Here is a 21,272-nt window from a genome sequence, read left to right as displayed (position 1 = left end):
TCGCCGGACCACAACGAGGCCGACTGTATGGCCTGTTCGAAGTTCAGGTCGAAGAAGACGCTCAAGATTCGGCGCGTGGCGCGCCTTGAGGCCCAGCGATCGGCACCGGTGGACATCTTCAACGACCCCGAAGCAGACGAGCAAGAGCTTCAGATATCGCCTCCATCGGCGGAGGTGGAGCCCGACTACGGAGAGGCCGTGGAGGGCCTGCACCTAGACGAATACGTCGAGGAGGTAGGGGACGACGAGGAAGTTTATGGGGCCGCGGAAGATAGCTCGGAGGAAGAGCTATGCCCCGTCCGTACCATAACTAAGGCTCAGGTCGCGGGATCGCCACTCGGCCTTACACACGACCCTCCACCTGAGTCCTCGGCCCCGCCTTCTGGCCCGGCTACAGACATTTCAGCAGAGCCTCCGTTACAGAAAACAAAACCGAAACCATCGGCTTCGACTTCTTCTAAGATGGCCGACGCACCATCGAAACCGAAGACTGCAGAGACGGCTTCAAAACTGTCGTCTTCGGAGGCTTCCAAGCCTAAAAAGGCAGTCGACAACGAAAAGGCACCCAAAGGGGCCAAGGAGGCCGGCTCCAAGAAAGTCGTCGAGCATGTGTCGAGCAAGGTGGTGGAGTCGACGTCGAAGAAGACTGTCGAGAAACCTTCACCCAAGACTGCCGTGCCGAACTCTGAAACCACGACGCAAAGGGGAAAAACTGCAGATCCGAAGCCGGCGGCGTCGACGCCTAAGGCCAAGACAGGGGAACGGTCCCTTGCTGTCGAGGGTGCGTCCGCGCCCAAACAGAAGTCGTCGACGCTCGGATCCTCACCTGGTGGTGGATCGAAGGCCTCGGTCGGATCGACGAAGCCGTCCGCTTCTTTTACTAAGCAGGTCGCGGACTCCCTGAAGAGGATACGGGACAAGGCGTCGGAACCGAAAAAGTCCTCGGTACCAACGGAGGCTGTCCCGCTGAAGAAGACTTCGACGCCAATCCTCTATACTCTGCCGCCGAAGGTAGCGCCGCAGGCTTTCGCACCTCGTACGGTGCCTGATGACTCGAAGGGGCTGCGGCAGACTCAGCGTACTGGAAGCTCTGCTCAACCACTTTCGCAGGACGACGAGTCGGAGCATTTTATCGACGCCGACACGGGCAAATTACTGCTCTACAAGAGGAAAATTACATCCCAGCCGGTGGACTCCTATGTAATCCCTCTAAAAAAGAAAAGGCCTGCACCAGATACTCCAGAGCTTGTGGAACCCATTCCTCAACAGCCTAGGAGGAGTCCGACGCCTTCACCCACCTACTCAGATGGGGATGGGAATGAACAGGATGATGAGTATACCTTCCCTGCCAATAATGACCCTGATGAACAGCAGGACTCATGGATAGACACTGGTGACCAGGGTGACCAACAGGTGGTTAGTGACCCACAGCTTTATGGAATAAAAACTTCTCCTACTGAAGACTCTGCGGCATTTAATGCCTTAATTGAACGGGCGGCTGCAAATCACAAGGTGGAGATGCAGGCCGACCCTGTGGAGGTTGACTTTTTGTTTGATACATTCTCTGCATCGGAAAAGACTGTCAAAACACTGCCAATGCTTAAAGGGGTTCTCAAACATGCCAATGACATTTTCAAGGAACCCACCAGGGCACGGGTGGTCAACCCACGTATAGAGAAGAAATACAGACCGGCACCCGAGGACCCTGCTTATATACGAGGCCAGTTGCCTCTGGACTCTTTGGTCGTCTCCAATGCCCGCAAGAGGGCGAATTCACAGACAACGGGTGAAGCTCCTCCCCCGGACAAAGAGTCAAAAGTGCTGGAGGCAGGGGGCAAAAGGGTGGCAGCACAGGCTGCAAACATATGGCGCATATCCAATACACAAGCCCTGTTGGCTAGATATGATAGGGCGCATTATGACACCTTGGAACAGCTTTTGCAACACCTTCTAGACAAGTTCAAAGAAGGAGCTGAAATGTTGATCCAAGAGGGCAAGCTCATTTCTAATGCTGCGATTAAATGTGCGCTTGACGTTGCAGATACAGCAGCAAGTACGGTGAACACTAGTGTTATGTTGAGGCGTCAAGCTTGGCTCCGCATCTCGGGGTTCAAGCCCGAGATCCAAACAACTATCCTCAACCAACCCGTCAATCCAGACAGACTGTTTGGCCCGGAGGTTGACACCACCCTTGAGAAAATTAAAAAAGACACTGAGACGGCTAAGTCCATGGGTGCACTTCAGTCTCAGCAATACAGGGGCAACCATTTTCGTCGCTCAAGTACAAGGGGTGTTGCCAGAGGACACTTGGCACAGCAGACAAGTTTCCATAGAGGAGGCGCCCAGGCCTCTTACCCCAAACAGAACAGACAGGTGGGTAAGGAAGCTTATCCAGTTCGGGTATTGTTTGGAGTTAACGTCCACTCCCCCCAACATACCCCCAAGACAACGTCCTATGTCAGCAGAGCACTTGCACTTGTTGCAGCAGGAGGTTCTCGTAATGCTGCAAAAAGGAGCAATAGAGCTTGTGCCAGTGGAGGAGGAAGGCACAGGGGTTTATTCCCTGTACTTCTTAATACCAAAGAAGGACGGCTCACTCAGACCCATTCTAGACCTACGCCCCCTCAATCTATACATACTCTCGGAACATTTTCACATGTTAACGCTACAACAGGTTCTTCCACTTTTAAACCAGGGAGACTTCCTCGCAACCTTGGACCTCAAGGATGCTTATTTTCACATACCACTCCACCCATCCCACAGAAAGTACCTCAGGTTTACCATACAGAACAGGCATTACCAGTTCAAGGTCCTACCCTTCGGAGTGACCACTGCCCCCAGAGTGTTCACGAAGTGTCTGGCGACCGTGGCGGCGCACCTCAGGAGACAGAACATACATGTCTACCCTTACCTGGACGACTGGCTCGTTCAAGCCAAGTCGGAACAACAGTGCGCCGCAGACATGTCCCACACTATTCACCTCCTTCACAGTCTGGGGTTCTCCTTAAACTATCCAAAGTCGCACCTCCAACCTGCCCACGTGCAGCAGTATCTGGGCGCAACCATCAATACTCTGGCTGCCACAGCACAGCCAAACCCGGCGAGGATCGACAACAACCAGTCGCTAATCCAGACGTTCAGACCCCAACACTCACTCCCAGCGAGAGTGTTCATGCAGTTGATAGGCATGATGGCCTCCTGCATCTTCATAGTCCCGCACGCGAGACTGCATATGCGTCCGCTCCAGGAATGTCTAGCACATCAGTGGACGCAGGCTCATGGACAGTTGAAAGACCTAGTGTTGGTAACCGGTCGGGCATACAACTCTGCATTGGTGGACTCCACACAACCTTTGCAAGGGCCGACCGTTCCAAGAGCCTGTACCACAGATCATCCTCACGACGGACGCCTCTCTCCAGGGTTGGGGGGCTCATGTGCTCCACTACACGGTGCAGGGACTATGGACAACACTGCAAAGGAAGATGCACATCAACTGCCTGGAGTTGATGGCGATCTTTATGGCGTTAAAGTCCTTCAAAGTACATTTGTGCAACAAGGTCGTGCTGATCCGGACGGACAACATGACGGCCATGTACTACATCCAGAAGCAGGGGGGTACGCACTCTCCACAGCTGTCTCATCTGGCTCAGAGCATGTGGAAGTGGGCCATTCAGAGGAACATCTTCCTCATGGCGGAACACCTTCCGGGCAAGGACAACCAGATGGCGGATCTGCTCAGCAGGTACAGCCATCAAATGCACGAGTGGGAGATACATCCATCTGTACTCCGCCCGTACTTCCAGCAGTGGGGTCATCCGGAGATAGACCTGTTTGCCACAAAGGAAAACGCAAAATGCCAAAGCTTTGCCGCCAGGTTCCCTCACCCACAGTCGCAAGGCAATGCGATATGGATGAACTGGTCAGGCAGATTTGCGTACGCTTTTCCCCCAGCACCTCTCATTCCGCTGGTGGCAAGAAAGCTAAAGCAACACTCGATGACGCTCATCCTGGTTGCTCCAACGTGGGCACGCCAACCATGGTACACCACGTTTCTAGAACTCTCCGTGGTACCGCATCAAAGGCTGCACCTCACACCCAGGCTCTTGACGCAGAACCATGGCGACATTCAGCATCCAGACCCGCAACAGCTCAATCTGGCGATCTGGCTCCTGAAGTCCTAGAGTTTGGCTACCTTAATCTGCCCCCTGAATGTATGGACATCATCAGAGAGGCAAGAAAACCCACTACCCGAGCTTGCTATGCAGCGAAATGGAAGCGTTTTGTCATCTACTGTACAGAGCATGACATAAATCCGCTAGATGCATCCATTCCAAACATCATTTGCTACTTGTTACATCTTTACAAATGCAATCTAGCGTACGCTTCCATTCGAATACACTTGTCAGCCATAGCAGCTTCTCTTCAGAACAGGCAGCACCTCTCTGTTTTCAGGGTGCCTGCCATTAAAGCTTTTCTAGAAGGGCTGAAGCGGGTCATTCCTCCCAGGACCCCACCCGCTCCAATTTGGAATCTCAACGTGGTCCTCACTAGGTTGCTGGGTCCACCCTTTGAGCCTCTACATTCATGTGAGATTCAATTCCTGACATGGAAAGTGGCTTTCCTCATTGCCATCACGTCTCTCAGACGTGTTAGTGAGCTACAGGCGCTCACGATACAAGAGCCATTTATTCGGGTTCATTCCAACAGGGTGGTGCTCCGCACTAACCCCAAGTTCCTTCCAAAGGTGGTGTCACAATTTCACGTCAATCAGTCAATTGAACTGCCCGCATTCTTTCCAAATCCAGAGACGGTAGCGGAAAGAATGCTCCATACATTGGACGTTAAAAGGGCGTTGATGTACTATATTGACAGAACACAACCATTTAGAAAAACACAACAACTATTGGTTGCCTTTTCCGCTCAGCACAAGGGCAACCCCATTTCCAAAGCGGGAATAGCCAGGTGGATCGTTAAATGTATTCAGATTTGCTATCGGAAAGCTAAACGCACTTTATCAATCCCACCCAGAGCACACTCCACACGCAAGTTAGGAGCCTCCATGGCATTCCTGGGAAACATTCCTTTAGAAGACATTTGCCGAGCAGCCACGTGGTCCACACCACACACGTTTACCAAACATTACTGCGTAGACGTGCATTCCAAACAGCAGGCAGCTGTAGGACAAGCTGTTCTCAAGACTCTATTTCAGACTTCTGCAGCTGGCACGGGCGGCCGCCGTTAATGGAGGGACTGCTATATATTCTATGCAATAGATATGAATTTAGCAGCCCACATGCCTCGAACTGAATATGCTACTTACCAGTATGCATCTGTTCTTGGCATGCAGGGCTGCTAACATTCATATCGCCCACCCTCCTCCCCGGCGCCTGTAGCAGCTGCAGATTGCTTCTTGCATTCAATCATTAGCATGGACATCTTTAACACTGTCATACTCAATCTTTGCCGCAATGGCTAAAAACAATCTGGGGATGGAGTCGATGCCCATGCGCACTGTAGTCTAGGGGAGGAGCCACCTATCTCGTGATACTTCGAAGACTCTTCCAGGACAACAATGTGCAATCATCCGGACCCAACACTAGGCGGCGATCTATGCAATAGATATGAATGTTAGCAGCCCTACATGCCAAGAACAGATGCATACTGGTAAGTAGCATATTCATTTTCCTCAATTAGAGTACATCTCACAGCTGTCACAGCTTATTGAAAATGTCCTTCACAAACTTCCTTTTTCACAATGCCTGTAGTTAAAAGATTTTGTTGAAGGCATTAAGAAGATATATCCCTCCCTCCGGAGATCTTCTGTATGGGAGTTGAACATTGTCCTCTTTTGCCTGATGGGTCCTCCCTTCAAATGCATTCTCAAGGCTTCTCTCCAACACCTTTCTTGCAGGGCCTCCTTCTTGGTAGCCATTACTTCAGCTCGCAGAGTTAGCGAGATACAGACTCTCTGTTCACATGAACCCTACACAGTTACCCATAGAAACAGGGCAGTAATAAGGACCCATCCTAAATTCCTCCCTAAGGTAGTCTCAGATTTCCATGTCAATCAGACTATTCCTTTACCTATGCTCTTTCAAACTCCTTTTGTCCTGCAAAGAGATCTCTCCAACTCTAGAAGTCAGAACGGTTTTGAAGTTTTATCTAGATAGGACACAATCCTTAAGAAAATCAAAACAACTCTTTGTCAACCATGGTCATCTAGATTGCAGGCACCAGAGGGCCTGAATGAGAGAGAGGAGAGTTCAACCCAGACGTCGAGCTATACCACCTCCAAGCAGAACCCGGAGAACGAGGAGAATTCCTGCTCACACGCATAGAAATAACACCCACTGGGGAATGATCTAGTTAGCCTCTTACTTCCTTTGCAATTTCTATAAACTGTTGCTAGTCCTGTGCTGGACGTCTACCTCTATTTCCTAAGGGATGGGTTTTCGCCACTAATTGCTGCCATGATTCTTTTTGTTAATTTTTTCCGTGTTACTAAAAGTTAAGATAAGTAATGCGTCACGCAATTCTCCTGGGCAGAGTAGGCCCTATTCACCATATAGTTACTACGCACTCTGCAATGAGTTGAGCACGTGGATCCCAAAAATCGTTTGCTGTGATATCTGATAACCACTTGGCTGCTAAGGCTTTTCCCCTCCTGTGCTGACATTTATTGAATCCCATTATACATGATGAGTTCACCTTGTCATGAGCACAGCTCCAGTGTGCCTCATGACGAGCTCACCTTGTCATGAGCATGCAAGAGGTTAATACGTAGCCTACAGCTGACGCGCTATCAGTTGTACATTTGATATGTAATGTAACGTCTGTGCAGTATGACAATAAAAATAAGTTTTCAAAAAACACACTATGGTCCTCTACAGACAGGATATGCCACTTCCAAACAATCCTTATCTAGATGGATTTTTTCCTGTATAATCTTTTGTTATCAAAAGCAAACAAAACCCTTTCCGGTGAACCTAGGACCCACTCCACCAGAGGTAAATCAGCTAAAGCTGCTTTGCTAAGGAACATCCCTATTGCTGAGATTTGCAACACTGCAACTTGGAGATCAGGCCACACCTTTGTGAGACACCATTGTCTTGAATCTGCTGCTAAGGCGGAGTCCCAGGTGGGGCAAACCTCTCTAAAGAATTTATTTGCCTAATTTTACTTTTCTCCTTTTTTTTCTCATAAATCATAAGCATCCCTCCCTCCTTCCTGACGGAAGAGATAATACGTGTATAAAACTGATTCGCTCGTCACAAAAAACTGAGTAAACTGCCACCTACAGGGTATGATGGGACACTAGAGGTCAGAAAGTCCTTAAAGTCGTACTGTCCTATTTGCATTGTTTCAAAGCTGCAGCCTTTACAGGCTACATTGCTATGTATTATTCCATAGCCTACTTTCAAAATAAGTAATATGCGTTTGTGAAGGGTGTTTTTAAAAGATCAATTTTCATTCTTGTTTAAGTGATTTTTAAGGGTTTTGCCCTCTTTTCCTCCTTAATTTTTAAATTAATTTCATAAACATTCACAATATAGTCTGTTTATAAGGCTGGAAAAATTGTAACATGTCAGAATGGCTGTCAAGTATGTTCCCTGGCCTTTGCAAAGTAGGTGTGACTTTGAAAGAACTGCTCTGGGATCCCTGCACGTGGGTGGGACTATTCAGTGCTTATGATTTCAATGGAGATTCCCCTGAAAGGGAATTAGGAGTACAGGTCCGAAACGATTCCTTGCTGAAGATGCTGGCCAAAAGAAGCCAAACACTGCCAAGAGTGCAAGGAGGCACGTTATGCAACTGCTTGTGTTGGAGACTGGTTCAAAGCAATCGGTCAGATATAGAAATTACAAACAATCAATGGGAAGAGTCTCAACATTTTAAGCTCACAAGGTATCAAATGGTGGCAGGGTTAACATGCATTGCACTAAAGTCAGATTATGTTTAGAAATATGTGGTTTCCTTTACTGTTGTAATGTTTTGAACTTCTTTACTGTTAGATTTTTCTTTAAGTAAGCTAGGGCAGTGTTTATTTTGTTATTTTTAGAGTTTTATATAGGGTGAACAAGACCCGAAGATATCGGGTATCAGAGTGCTTTACATGAGCACCAGTTTCGTTACACAAGAACACATTCATATTTTAAGTTAGGCACGGGGGAGATTAAGTGTTTTGCCCAAAATCATAGGATGTCGAGCGTCTTTGCCGAGATTCGAACCCGGTTCCCCAGCTTCGAGGTCGACTGCTCTAGCCATAAGGCTACATCCTCTCCCCTAAGTGTTGCTTTGGTTAAACAATTGAAAGCGGAGACGTGAATGAAAGTGCTTACTTGTTTATTTTGATCTAAAATAGTTGAAACCACAAGTACAGTTTACTATGTTGATTGAGTACATCTGCCAGTGCACACCAAGTAACCTGCATGCTTATTTTTTGTTTCAGGTACTTGGTCTTGGATATCGCAGATAATCCAGTTGAAAATATTATTCGATTTTTCTCAGTGGTAAGCTTTGTTTATTTATGTGTTTTAGAACAGGCAGCATGCTACAATGAATAGTAAGGCAATACATTTTTACTTTAAAATCCCACTTTCGACCGGTGAAGAGGATTTCCTTTAAAGCGGCATTTCATGAACATCATAGTGGTCAATTTAGTTTCTGTCCCTGTAGGAAATCCAGGACGTTCAGGACACAATCCTGAAGTTCCAGACAATTCTGAGGCTTCTTGGTCTCCTGGCATTGTGCATTCTGCGAGTTCAAAATACCCATTAGCGTGTTTGGCTTATGCCTTTAAATGTTTGGCTTCAGTGGGCTCAGAACCAGGGATGTCTCTCGGACAACATCTGTGTCCCGGATTCAGCATTTCAGGATATTCCGTGGTGGATGAAAGTTGACAGCCCAACTTGTGGCAGGCCATTTTTCTTTTTCCATCAAAACCTCTTGGAGGTGAGATGCCTCCTTTCTCATCTAGGGAGGTCACCTTGACGATGTGGAGATTTGAGTCTGCTGGTCTCTTATGGAGCAGAGGCACACCATATAAGCATTTAGAGGTGCAGGTTATCCAACTGGCCCTAAAGGTCTTCCTACCAAATGCAGCCTCTTTTAGGTCCTGAAGGACATCACAACTGCAATGTGGTGCTGCAACAAGGAGTATAAGCAGGGTCTTTGATGTTGTGCCAGGAGGTGCTGCGACTGTGGTGCTGGCTATGGCTTCAGGGACTTTCCCTGATGGTCAGCCACCTCTCAGGTTGCCTGTGATGCATTTTTTGGAGGTGCTTACTCATTTATTATGCCACAGAAGGACCTTAACTTATATTTACGTTCATAATGTGCACGCATTTGAACCCAAGAACAACTATTGTTGTTCGCCCTTAGGTTCATCTTCCTCATTGCATTTACTTCTTTCCATTGGGTCAGTGAGCTAAAGGTGCCATAAGTGCAGCCTCTTTATACTACCTTCTTCTCTGACCGGTTAGTACTTGGACTCAGGCATTCTTTATCTCACCTTTTAATTTGGGCAGTCTCTCAAGCTTCTGGAGTTCTTCTCTTGAGTGCATCCTCTAAGGTGGAGGAGCGGATTCATCAGTTGGACTCCAAGAGCATCCTTAATTCTTATATTGATTGAATCGGACTATAGAGCACCATGTGGACTACCACCCTTTCTTTGGAATTTCCAGTGTAAAGATGGGAAAGGCAGTTCATAATGACTATCTAGCTGGTCTGTCCTCTATCAAGAAGTGCTATGCATTCACTAAGAAGGAGCCTCCTTAAGGACTTTGGGCTTGAAATTCATTCCATCGTAGACCAAGCCGCCACTATGACTTTAGCTAGGCGGGGTTCAAGTGTTGGACATTTGCCAGGCTGCTATGCTGATGTTCGTCCACACCTTCACCAGGCTTTTTATTGACTTAGGCCCACAGAAAATTATATTTTGGCTTCTGGGTCTTGTAGGATTTCTGGTGTAAAGTCCACTACTTAGACCATCCAACTTTCGGGGATAGTGCTCTGGTATCTATTCAAAAGGTGAGGAACATGTAATTGGAAGCATCCATCAGAACAACAACTCTGGTAGCTGATTTATGTAACTGCAGAATCCTCTCTGCCTTCCCCATCCTCTAGAGTAGACTACTCCTAGGTGTTAATAAAGTTGCATGTTAGATATTCCACACATTTACAGGTTACAGTTACTGGCACTCTGTGTCTTAGGGTGTGGAATGCTTACTGTAAACTGGCATCTGTGCAAAAGGGTGATGCCTTTATACGGCTCTGCACTTGTGTCTTAGGGTGCCGAATGCTTGGCTGTAAACTGGCACCTGTGCACAAGGGTGATGCCTTTATACGGCTCTGCACTATCACTTCTGGAGGCGGGCCTGGCCATATATAGCTGGCTCCAGCTATATATGTGCATGGGAGCAATTACTGAAAAGTTTCCACATTCAGTCTGTTGCCTTGTTGAATTTAGAAGATGCAGAATTAGTGTATCCACCAGAAAGACCATTGTCTAAGTTAAGTAACTTGTTATTTAACTTGTTGTTCATTTAGTCACAGGTACTCGTAAAATCTATGTATTGAGATTGCCTTCTTTTTTTAAATCACTTGCCCTTAGACGAGATTCCTGGGTCACCTCAGAAAACCAGCTCTTTGTCTATTGAACCCTCACTCAGTTGACATCAGACTGCATCCAGCCCTCATTTGCTTCCATTGGGTCCCAAACCCATTTTTTTAAAGATTATATCCTTCCCTATATTATGCTGTCATTAGTAACATCTGAGATATCATCTTCGTAGAGTCTCATTTCATTATTATTTTACGTTGGTTCTATTTGTATTTCCACGTCTGTTTAACAGGCTTGCCTTGCATCTCTACTTAGTCCTCTAAATTTTTAATTGTGTTAACATTTTTTATTGTAGGTATGTTATGTTTTAACATTTCCATGTTAACCTTCACGTTTTCCCTGGCTAAATGTTTTCAATAAAAATTCTAATTTTGGCATAATCAAAAGCAAGAAGTCCTAAACACCAAATTAACACTACAGATTGTAAACCTGTAGAAAATTAGAATGGTCTCACCCAAGTTGAAAATATCCATACTCACATGATCTCTGGTTAGATAGTACTGCTATCAAAATAAGGAGGTCTCACTTGTATTTAACAGATAACTTTTGAAAAAGTGTTTTATACAACCTTTTTACGCATTTCCCTTACAGACAAAAGAATTTGTTGATGAAAGTTTACAAACTGGAGGTAATGTTTATTTAATAGTTAATTAGATTGTCAAACATGTATATGTTTGTTCACTTGATTTGTATCTTATCTTTAGCCAAATATACTAATGGTCATGACGCTATAGTACATGATTAAGAGTGGCTAGTGATATTCCTCATCTACCATTGCCTACTAATTTTTGACTGTGATACTCTTAAGTCGGATTGAGTTGAAATCCAATATTTATACATGATTTTATTCACCAATACACGATTCTCTCTTGTTGCACTAGTTATAATCACCCATCACTATTGTTATTATTAGCATTTTATATTGAAATATTTGGTATTTAAAATCAGAGAAGAAAAAGTGTATTCAAATGGCGTTCATTTCAATTTCTATGAGCAATTCAGCATTAGAGAAGATATTCTGACTGTCTTGAGGAATAAAAAGACAAATGCTGCTAGTGCAAAAACCACTTCGCCAGGAGGTGTGCAATATTACATACCAAAAGTGCCTGCTGTAGAGGGGATGGCAGGTGCTTACATTTAATCTGTGAATGGGCTGGTGGTGAAAATTGGGAATATGTTGGTCTTCCCTCCATTGCAGCTATAAAGGAAAGGTATAACCTTCCTCCAATTAAAAAAACAAATGAAGACTGGTGTTTTTGCAAAATCAATTAACATTGATATGCAGTCATTATCTTTGTTTACTATACTTTGCTCCACATTTTCATCTGGTATTTTTGCACGGTTTATTCCCCATGATTATTGTCCCATTAATTATTTATTTATTTTGTCAAATCTGTTTAACATTTTGGAAAGATTTTACAGTACATTAGCCAATTCAACAGTGTCAGCTCAGTAATTGGGCATGGTAGATACAGTCAACGACATTATAGCATACAATTGAGGGATACTATGTCACGGGTGTGATAGGAAGGGAGGATAACCGCCCAGTACTGGCGTAAGCATGAGCTGCCGGGGCAGCCGCCCCAGGTTAGGTCCATGACTGTCCACACGCTAAGCTTGTTGGCATTAGCAGAATTGGGGGTGGATCGTCCCAACACCCGACTTGTGCACAAATATGACTTTACTACAACAACTGTAAATAAGCAAGAAAAGGGAAAGAAATAGAAAACAATAGCGGCATGGTCAACAACACTGATACATGTTAGTCTCCTCCCCCCCTCCCCCACCCCCGTGCACGCACATTCCGGTCACAACTGAGCCAGCGTCTGAAACCAACATGACCCCAGGAGGCTAAGACAGTGTCAAACTGCCTATTTAACCAGTAGAAAGGCACACTGTATACCCTAGTCTCAGAGGGCGCCACCTAGGTCTCCGCAGCTCCCATGTCCCCGACCTCTCCCGGCGGCTGCAGGGCATTTAGCATGCGCTCCGCCATAGGTTCTTTACGGAGCCCCACCGTTTCCTCCCTACGTATGGCCGTCCATTCCACCCGAGCCCATGCCTGAAAGGAGGAGGTCCACGCCTGCACACTTGGCGGGTCACTCGCCTTCCAACGCCTTGTGAGAAGGCGTGTAGCCACCACCATCCCCAAGTCTAAAAAACAGGAAGACACCCTGTCTTTGGACGGCCTCTTAAATTGATCAAGAAAGTATTCCGGCCAGCCAAAGGGTATTAATGCGTCCAGTGCACTTGCGAAGCAACTCGCCGATTACACTCCGGTAGGAGCCCAGACTAGGGCAATTCCATAAGAGGTGGAGAATCTCCGTGTCCAGCTCTCCGCATCTGGGGCAGGACGCATCCTCACGGGGGAAATATCTATTAATGAGCGCAGGCGTGAGGTAGGCCCTATGAACAACATAAAGTTGTATCTGGCGGAAGCGCAGATTTCTAGGGATGCGCACCGGGCTTTTGAGAAGTCTCTCCCATTCCTTGTCAGATAGTTGCCTGCCCATGTCTCACTCCCATTGGGCTCAAACTAACCCCTGTGTGAGTCCTCAGTGACCCGGCGAACCAATGGACCAGATGCTTGCCCCTCCCCATGACGTGCAGGTACTGCATAGTAAAGTGTTGTTCAGGCTCCATTGCCACGTCTCCCCACTTGGCTGTCATTTTCACCACTACGGAGCAATGTAACAGGAACCTCCTAGGAGGAAGCTGATCTTCGGAAACCAATGACTTATACACCACTAACACGCCGTCCCTAAAGAGATCACCCAACGTCTGGATGTCCGCTTCTCTCCAGTATAGGGCGCGTGAGGACCCCCTCGCCTCCCAGAAAACCCTCCAAAGGTACCGCCGGCGCATACGGAAGCACCTGTCGGGTGAGGAAGAGGGCTCTGCGGAAGCACTTATACCCCACCGCCAGCAGCAGCGGAGTGGGCCTCGCAGGGGCCGCCAGAGGGTGGGATAGCCTGACGATACGTTCCAGTGAATACGGCGGCTCAACTGTGGTGGTCTCTACCCCTGTCCGCCAGCCAGCAGGCGACCCACTGGTGCAGCCAAGTAGTAGTGTTCAAAGCAAGGAGCGGCCAGCCCACCCCCATCCGTCGGCAAGAACAGCTTCACTAGCACCAATCGGTGCCGGGACATGCCCCAGATAAAGTCCCGCAGCATCGCATTGAGCGACGAAAAGGAGGCCGGGACATAAAGAGGCAAATTGACAAAATAGTATAGGAGTCGGGGAAGCATGACCATTTTGGCAAGAGCCACCCTACCTGTTGTGGTTAGCGGGAGGGAGGACCAAAATCGGATCTGGGATTGAAGTGCTACCACCATTCTTCCCAGATTACCGTCGAAAAGATCAGCCGATTGCCTATAGATATGGATCCCTAAATACTTGAAGGTGTCGGCCTTCCATTTGACCCTCGTGTCTCCAAGGCAGTACCCCGGGTCCTCTATCTCAGCGTTTAACGCGTAAAGATATGACTTGCCTGCATTGACCCGGAGACAACCGCAAACTGTTCCAGCAAGTGGGCCAGTCCCTCCGGTACGTGCGTCGCATCTATAACGAACACCAGCAGGTCATCCGCATAAAGCGAAACCTGGTGGATCGCATCTCCCAGGGGAATTCCTGCGCCCAGTGTCTGCCAAAGTGCCGCCGCTAAGGGTTCCACAGCCAGTGCGACCAATAGCGGGGACAGGGGGCATCCTTGCCGGGTGCCCCGGCCCACCGCCACTGCTTCAGAAATATATGGGCCCAGCCGCACCCGAACCACAGGATTGGTGTAGAGGAGCTGAACCATCTGCAGGAAACCCACACCAAGGTCATAGCGCAAGAGCACCTCAGCCAGGTACCCCCACTCCAGGCAGTCGAAGGCCTTCTCCAGGTCTATTATGAGGCACCCCGCTCGTGGCCATTCCTTGGTCGCTGCAGTCGCCACCATAAAGATCCTCCTGAGGTTCAGGGATGTGGATCTCGCCGGCACAAACCCGTTTTGATCCGAGTGCTCTAGATGAGGGACCACCGCCGCAAGCCGCTCAGCAAGAATTTTGGCGAAGACCTTATAGTCCACATTAAGCATTGCCAGCGGCCTGTACGAACCCAAAGCAGTAGAGTCCCTGTCAGGCTTGGGCAAGGAGACCAGAAACGCCTCCTGTATCGACGGGGGGAACGAGCCGTCACCAATAGTGGTGTTGTACAGCTGGAGAAGCAGGGGTGCCAAAATATCCCTGTTCGCCTTATAATATTCGGCGGGTAGGCCATCCGGCCGGGAGTTTTGCCGGCCGCCATGCCCCGGATCGCATCTCCCACCTCCTCCAGTGTGAGGTGGGCATCCAGTTCACCCCTGTGCTCCTCCGATGCCACCGGCAAGGTGACAGCATCCAGGAAAACGTCCAACGCATGCCAAGGGCCAGTGCCACGGGCCTTGTAGAGCTGCTTATAATGGTCTGTCAGAGTACGGTGGATTTCTCGCTGCGTGTATACCATTCCCCCTTCAGCCGTGCACAGAGCTCCTATGGGGGCTCCGCGCCCATCTCCCCGCACCAGCCAGGCTAGCAGCCAGCCAGCCCTGTCCTGGCCGTGTGTGCCGCGTAATTATGGCAGCGCAGTTGCTCCCTAAGCGCTGCGTGCATAGTGCGCAGGTCACCTAGCGTACGCGAGTGCTCACCCGACCCCTCACCCTCCCTCTTCTGCCGGAGGAGCTCTGACTCCAGGCGCGCTAGGGAGGCCAATAGCGATTTACGTATGTTCCACGTGGGCCCCCGAATAGCGGCTTTGTGTGCCTCCCACTCCACCGATGCGCTGCTCGCCGTCCCTTCATTGGCCTCGAAGTAAGCTAAGATGGCCGTGCCCAGCGAGGATCAGAACTCAGCATCCTCTAGCGCAGCAGGCTGCAGCCGCCATGTGGGTACAGGAGGGCGCTCCGCCGTCCAGCTAATCCGGAACCATAGTGGGTTGTAATCAGAGTGTGTTCTCCCTAAGTATTCTGTTCTGGCAAGGAGCGGAAGCAACCACTGAGTACCTATTATCCGATCTAGGCGGACATGCAGATCATGAACTGGGGAGTAGTAGGAGTAAATTCTATCTATGGGGTGCTGCGTGCGCCAGAGGTCATGCACCCCCCAGTGCTCAAGCCAATCCCTAAACGCTTGCGCATTAGATGCAACTGTCGCAGCTCGGAGGGGAGGGAAAGACCTGTTCAGTTGCACGTCTAGTGAAGGATGTGATTCAGGCTCTCTAGATAGGAAGGCTGTTCTGTGTTCGGGGCATAAAGGGATCCCAGTAAAATTTCCTGACTGTTCAATCGCCCCCGCAGTAGGGAGTACCTGCCCGCAGGGTCTACCAATGCTTCCGTGCAGTTGAAGGGGACACCCGCCCCCACCCAAATCAGAGTGCCACGCGCATGGGTGGAGAAGGTTGTACTAAATATCTGCCCCCACCAACGCCTGCGTAGTTTATCTAGCTCGACCAGTGTCATGTGCGTTTCCTGGAGGAGAGCAATCCCCACCCCGTGACGTTTTAGGTAGGAAAACACCGAATAGCGGCGTGACTTGGTGTGCATACCACGGATGTTCCATGTCATTATGTTAGTGTGTGTCATGTGTCAAAAAAATAGACTTGCACCAATCTTAATGCATAAGTCCTCAGATATCCGTAGTAATAATATCATTGATCATGGAATGCCTCAAAATAAAGACAGTGAGTGCCTTCCGGTGCCCAGAACACCAAAGTAAGCCAGAGTCCTCCCACTCTCTGCATGAATTATCCCTCAATTGTTCGTTTTATGTTGTCTCGAAACATCAGCTAACCAATTTCTGGAGATAGACATTGCACTGTGAAGTACATGATGTTCATTATGCATAACTAAGCTAATTTTCTTTAAACACGGAAAATTGTAATTATCATAAAAAATAGTATTTTTGTCTTGAAATGCTGCATTTAAATATTTCGCAAAGAAATGATTGATGGAATGCTGAATAAATCATACATTCACGCCAAGTCATGAGATCTGGGTGAAATCCAATGTTCTTTTGCTCACCATGCCTCCCCAGTTTAGACCCAGCCATATGCAAATCAGTCTTGACCCTGTGCCTCATTGGAACAGCCCAGACCAAACTGCCAAGCCAGGTCCTCCATGGACCGGAAACAAGCATCCTGGGACTGGTTCCTGGGTATTACCCTTCATCAGCCAGGCTAGCTTGAGTCCAGTGGCACAGTGAGCAAGGGACCCACGTCTGGGCATCCCGATTCCACTTAGGGTGAAAAGTGCTATACAAACATGTTTAGCAAAACCGGTTGGTTCCCCAAACATATGTGTAATTTTCACCAAGAACTCAAGTGTTAATGTTTCCTTAAGACAGTCTGCCTTTCATGTCCACTTACAGCCATCAGTTACTAGTTATGCTAATCATATGGCAGGGATTTTCACCTTCTGTCTGCCAGTGTCAGAATTATTCCAAGAATGGTTACAAGAAGTTAAAGTTTAGTATCATTGTATCAGGACCACCTTTATGGAAGTGATAGCCACCATTTTGTTAAGAACGCCCACTGTATTTCATGGATTCATACTATAATGTCAGGAGTACTCAGAATGTTGCCATGAATACTCACATTATGTAAAAGATAGGATGCACTGATGCCTGGGATGACCATGTTGAATCAAAACGTTCATTATATGAAAAGGATAGGTGTGAGAAGCTGGGTTTCTCTTGCATCAACCACCCCCCCCCACACACTTTCTGCCAGACTACTGATGCACTTTGACGTTTTGTGCCCTAGGTCTCTGCCAATCAGGTTCTCAGGGCCTGTGTTCTTTCCCCAATAGACCTCTCTGGCCACGGGTCAGCCTCTGGTAAATGGTAAAACAGGGAAGGCCTCTAAGGGCTGCAGCACTTATAGTGCCACCTTTAGAGGTCCTGTACCTTTACACTCACACACTGCCTTTGCAGGATACTTGTTTTGGTGCAGACCAAAGTGAAGAGTCGACATGGCACATATCCCTGTGTGCCATGCCTACAACCCACTGCCCTGGCATGGATCAGTCACCCCTCTAGCTGCATGCACTATACCAGTGGTGAGGGTACAGGTGCATGAGCCCTGTACCCCTAGAGTGTCTAAGTCCGTTCTTAGACATTGTAAGTGCAGTGCTGCTATTAAGAGTATATGGTGCTGGGAGTTTGTCATTACAAACTCCACAGTACCATAATGACTGCACTGAAAACTGAGACGTTTGGTATCAAACTTCTCAGCTCATTAAGCCCACACTGACAAAGATGTCAGTGTGGGATTTAATGAAAAATGCATACAGAGGGCATCTTAGAGATTCCCCTGAAAAACAACGAGCCTCTGGTGGGTTCCCTTACTGGTACACACCAGCCAGCCACCACTGGACATGTTTCTGGACCCCTTGGGTGGGAGCCTTCACTCCCGAGCCCAGAAACAAAGCCTTTCCTGGGAGGAGGTGGTCACACCTCCCCAGGCCAGGAAGAGCCATCTGTTGCAGGGGAGCTTCAAAGGCTTTGCAGCCTTTGTAATGCGACCCCCAGCCTCTCCTGCTATCATGTGCAGGCCCCCTTCCTGTTTCCCCACCTTTTCGGCTGGAAGACAGGCAGGGTAATTTAGCCAGCCCAGAAGGTGTGGCCACCTCTGTCAACCCCACCCCTCAGGTGAGAGAGGTGAGGTGAAGCCAACTCTTCAGTGCCTTCCATCTTTCAGATGGCAGGCACTCCTCAACCAGGATTAGGGATTATGCTCACTCCCCCACGTGGGGTGAGCACACCAAGGGTGTAGTCACCCTAAGGTCCGTTGCCCATTGGCTACTGACCCAGAGCCCTCTAAAACGCCCCCTAAATACAATATTTAGGGGTCAGCCCTGAACCAAGAAGGCAGACCAGAAACTACAAGAAGGAAAAAAAGAAGGACTGAACAGCCATGCGGAAGTTAACAAGAGAAAGACACCACTGACTTGGCCCCAGCCTTACTCTCCTGTCCCCACCTCAAACCTGTTCAACAAAATCCTGGTGTGTCCTGGTGAGAAACCCGGAGGACCTGCCTGCCTTCAATCCCAAAGACTTTGTCTCCTGTGAACACCGGATTTGTCCTCAAGGATCCGGGAGTCTGCACCACTCTGGACCCGCGGCCCGAGTTAGAGTGGCCCAACTCCACAAGGTCCTCCCGGCGATCCAGACCCAAGAAACAGTGATCCCTGACCTGCCTCAAGCCTCCAACTGGCGCCTGCAGCTTCAAACTGAAAGGTCCCTCCAACAGCGACCAGGAGCTGTTAAGAAGATCCAACCCTAAAAGGCACCCCTGCAGCTGACGCCCCTCGGCCTTGGGTGGCCCAACCTACGGTGCCTAACTAACCCCCGGCATTCCAACTTACCTCTCCAAGTGGTGGTCACACCCAGAAGACCTGTGTCCCAGAGCCTGCAGTGTGTTTGCAAACAGGAGAAATCCCATTAAAAGCTACAGGGTGCCCGATGCCAAAACAGCACTCTGCACCCGGCCACCCCAGTGCCGCTGAGGGTGCACCTTTTGTGCTGGTTGAACCCCCATTTGCCCTGAGCTTACAACCCATTGGCCTGCTCGTATGCAGCCACCAAACTGAGGCCCCCTATCCCCCAATGGATAACATTGGGCCTCGACACCCAGCCGTCCTAGTGCCGCTGAGGTTGTGGCAAGATTGCATCTTTGACCCTGGGGAACCCCCGAGTCTTATCCCAGAATACCATTTCCCACAACAAAGTACTTACCTGTTAACCAATAACATTATTTTTCTCCATAGAATAACATTGACTGTTTTTGTGTGAACAGTTTCTAAGTGTGGAGTTGGAAAATCTAAGAAATCCTTAAAATTGTGCTAAATAACAAAAATGCTCACCTATTTACATGAAATACCCAGGTATACTGCACTGTTTAAGAAGAGTAACCTGCAAAGTAATCTACTGGTCATTTTACTAAACAGCTTATTCAAAGTATATGTACTGTATTTCTAAAGCATTGCATTTTCAGTAACAGTACTGTAATCTGAGCAAAGTGCATATACAATTGCTATCCAAACTGTGTTACTACTGCGTTACTACTGTAAAGTATTTATTGCTTACCTGTGCCAGGCTTGCTTGGTTCTAGAAAATAATATAACTAAAAGAATATTTTTATACAAAAACAATTGGTCTGAAGGTGTCTTTGAGTGTGTGAAATCATTTGCTGACAGTGTACAACAAATGCTTAACACTGTCCTCTGATAAAGCCTTAATGCTCGACCACACTACCACAAATAGAGAGTGAGGTGCTATCTACTTTACCTCTCCCTACCTTTTGGGTTCCACTGGACTCTGTGCACACTTTACCTCATTTTGGTATAGTATATACCAAGCCAGCTTCCTACAATAGGTCTCTCGTATGCCAAGTATTGCTAGAATATCTCTGAACGCCACCAATATGCCAGTGATGAGACCCTACTTTGCATAGTGCAGCTACAGTGTCTCACTGAATACCCATAATGCGTAATGGATGGTCTTCTAGTCTGCGGGAAGATAGCCCCTCAACCCCCACCCGTTTCGCTTGCATACACTCATACTCATTCATACACACGCACTCTTCATCTACTTCCTTACGTTTAGCAGCACTGCAGGCAGTTCTGGCTTGGCTCTGCTGAGACCTGTGGAAGCAGCAGGGAAAACACGCCAAGAAGACTCAGCTTTTGCTTGTTCAGCTCGGGTCTATGAGTGTGTACTGCTCCCAGTTTCTGAACCTGCCCAGTCAGAAGCTGATGGGCATTGAGACATACCCTCTTTCACCCCTCCATCTCGCCCCTCTTCTATCCCTAATTACAATAAGACATAGTCAATGATGGCTAGCATCACTGATCCAGAACTAGGTAACCTGTTGCTGTGCTTGAGGCATGCATAGGATGGCAGGCCCATGTGAGAGAATCGTTAGTGCAAGCAACCCTTACAAATGACCATGTTCAAACCACGCACTGTACGCGTAAAGGAAAGACTTAATTGTATAATCTCTTTACATTAAACAGTACGATTGGTGCTACAGTGCAGTGGGTGGAGTAATTCCCTGTCATCCACAATTAACGATCCCCTTGTTCTTTGGTGTTCTAAATAGGATCTACATTTTGTTACAACATTTTGCACCTTCTGGTCCTGCAACAGCATACCAGACACCGACACAATAGTTTCCCCAAAACCAGGGCTGTATAAAGAACGGTTTGTTGTCTTGAAAACTAACAAGGACAGGATTGAACTTGAAATTAGAGTAAGGAATTAAGATCCTTTCACTAAATATGACCTGTTACTTGTATGGAAGTACTGGCTGAAAAGGAACCAGACGTTCCACCCCAGAACAGTGGTGTGCCATAAAGCACTACATAATATTGTAGCCAGTTCGATGTCTATAGTCCCTGAAGTTGGTTGGCTTTTAGGCAGCTTTTTGGTAGCTGCACGTAATACTCCAAAGACACTATTGCTTACTCCATTGATGACCGTTACTGTGTACAGAGTTGCTTGTAGATGGCTTGCTTTCTACTAGTAAATAAAACAAGATTATTGATTTACTCCTTGAAGGGAAGAGCTTGCCCTCTACTCAATGCAGATTAAGCAACACTGTGCATGTTGGTTACAGTCATACTACACAACT

The 21,272-nt window shown here is 47.9% G+C and overlaps 1 protein-coding gene across 1 annotated transcript in view; it reads left to right on the top strand.

Annotated features, from left to right (window-relative positions):
• The window catches only part of STYX (serine/threonine/tyrosine interacting protein), a 432,400-nt gene that overhangs the window by 249,693 nt on the left and 161,435 nt on the right, over positions 1–21,272 (top strand). The window contains exons 5-6 of the mRNA XM_078659834.1: positions 8,450–8,510; positions 11,213–11,249. Of these exons, the coding sequence (XP_078515960.1) occupies positions 8,450–8,510; positions 11,213–11,249 (98 nt within the window). The remainder of the gene's footprint in view (positions 1–8,449; positions 8,511–11,212; positions 11,250–21,272) is intronic.

This window comes from Lissotriton helveticus, chromosome 9, assembly GCF_964261635.1.
Source record: "Lissotriton helveticus chromosome 9, aLisHel1.1, whole genome shotgun sequence".
Lineage (NCBI taxonomy): Eukaryota > Metazoa > Chordata > Amphibia > Caudata > Salamandridae > Lissotriton > Lissotriton helveticus.
This window is presented reverse-complemented; position numbering and strand designations above follow the sequence as displayed.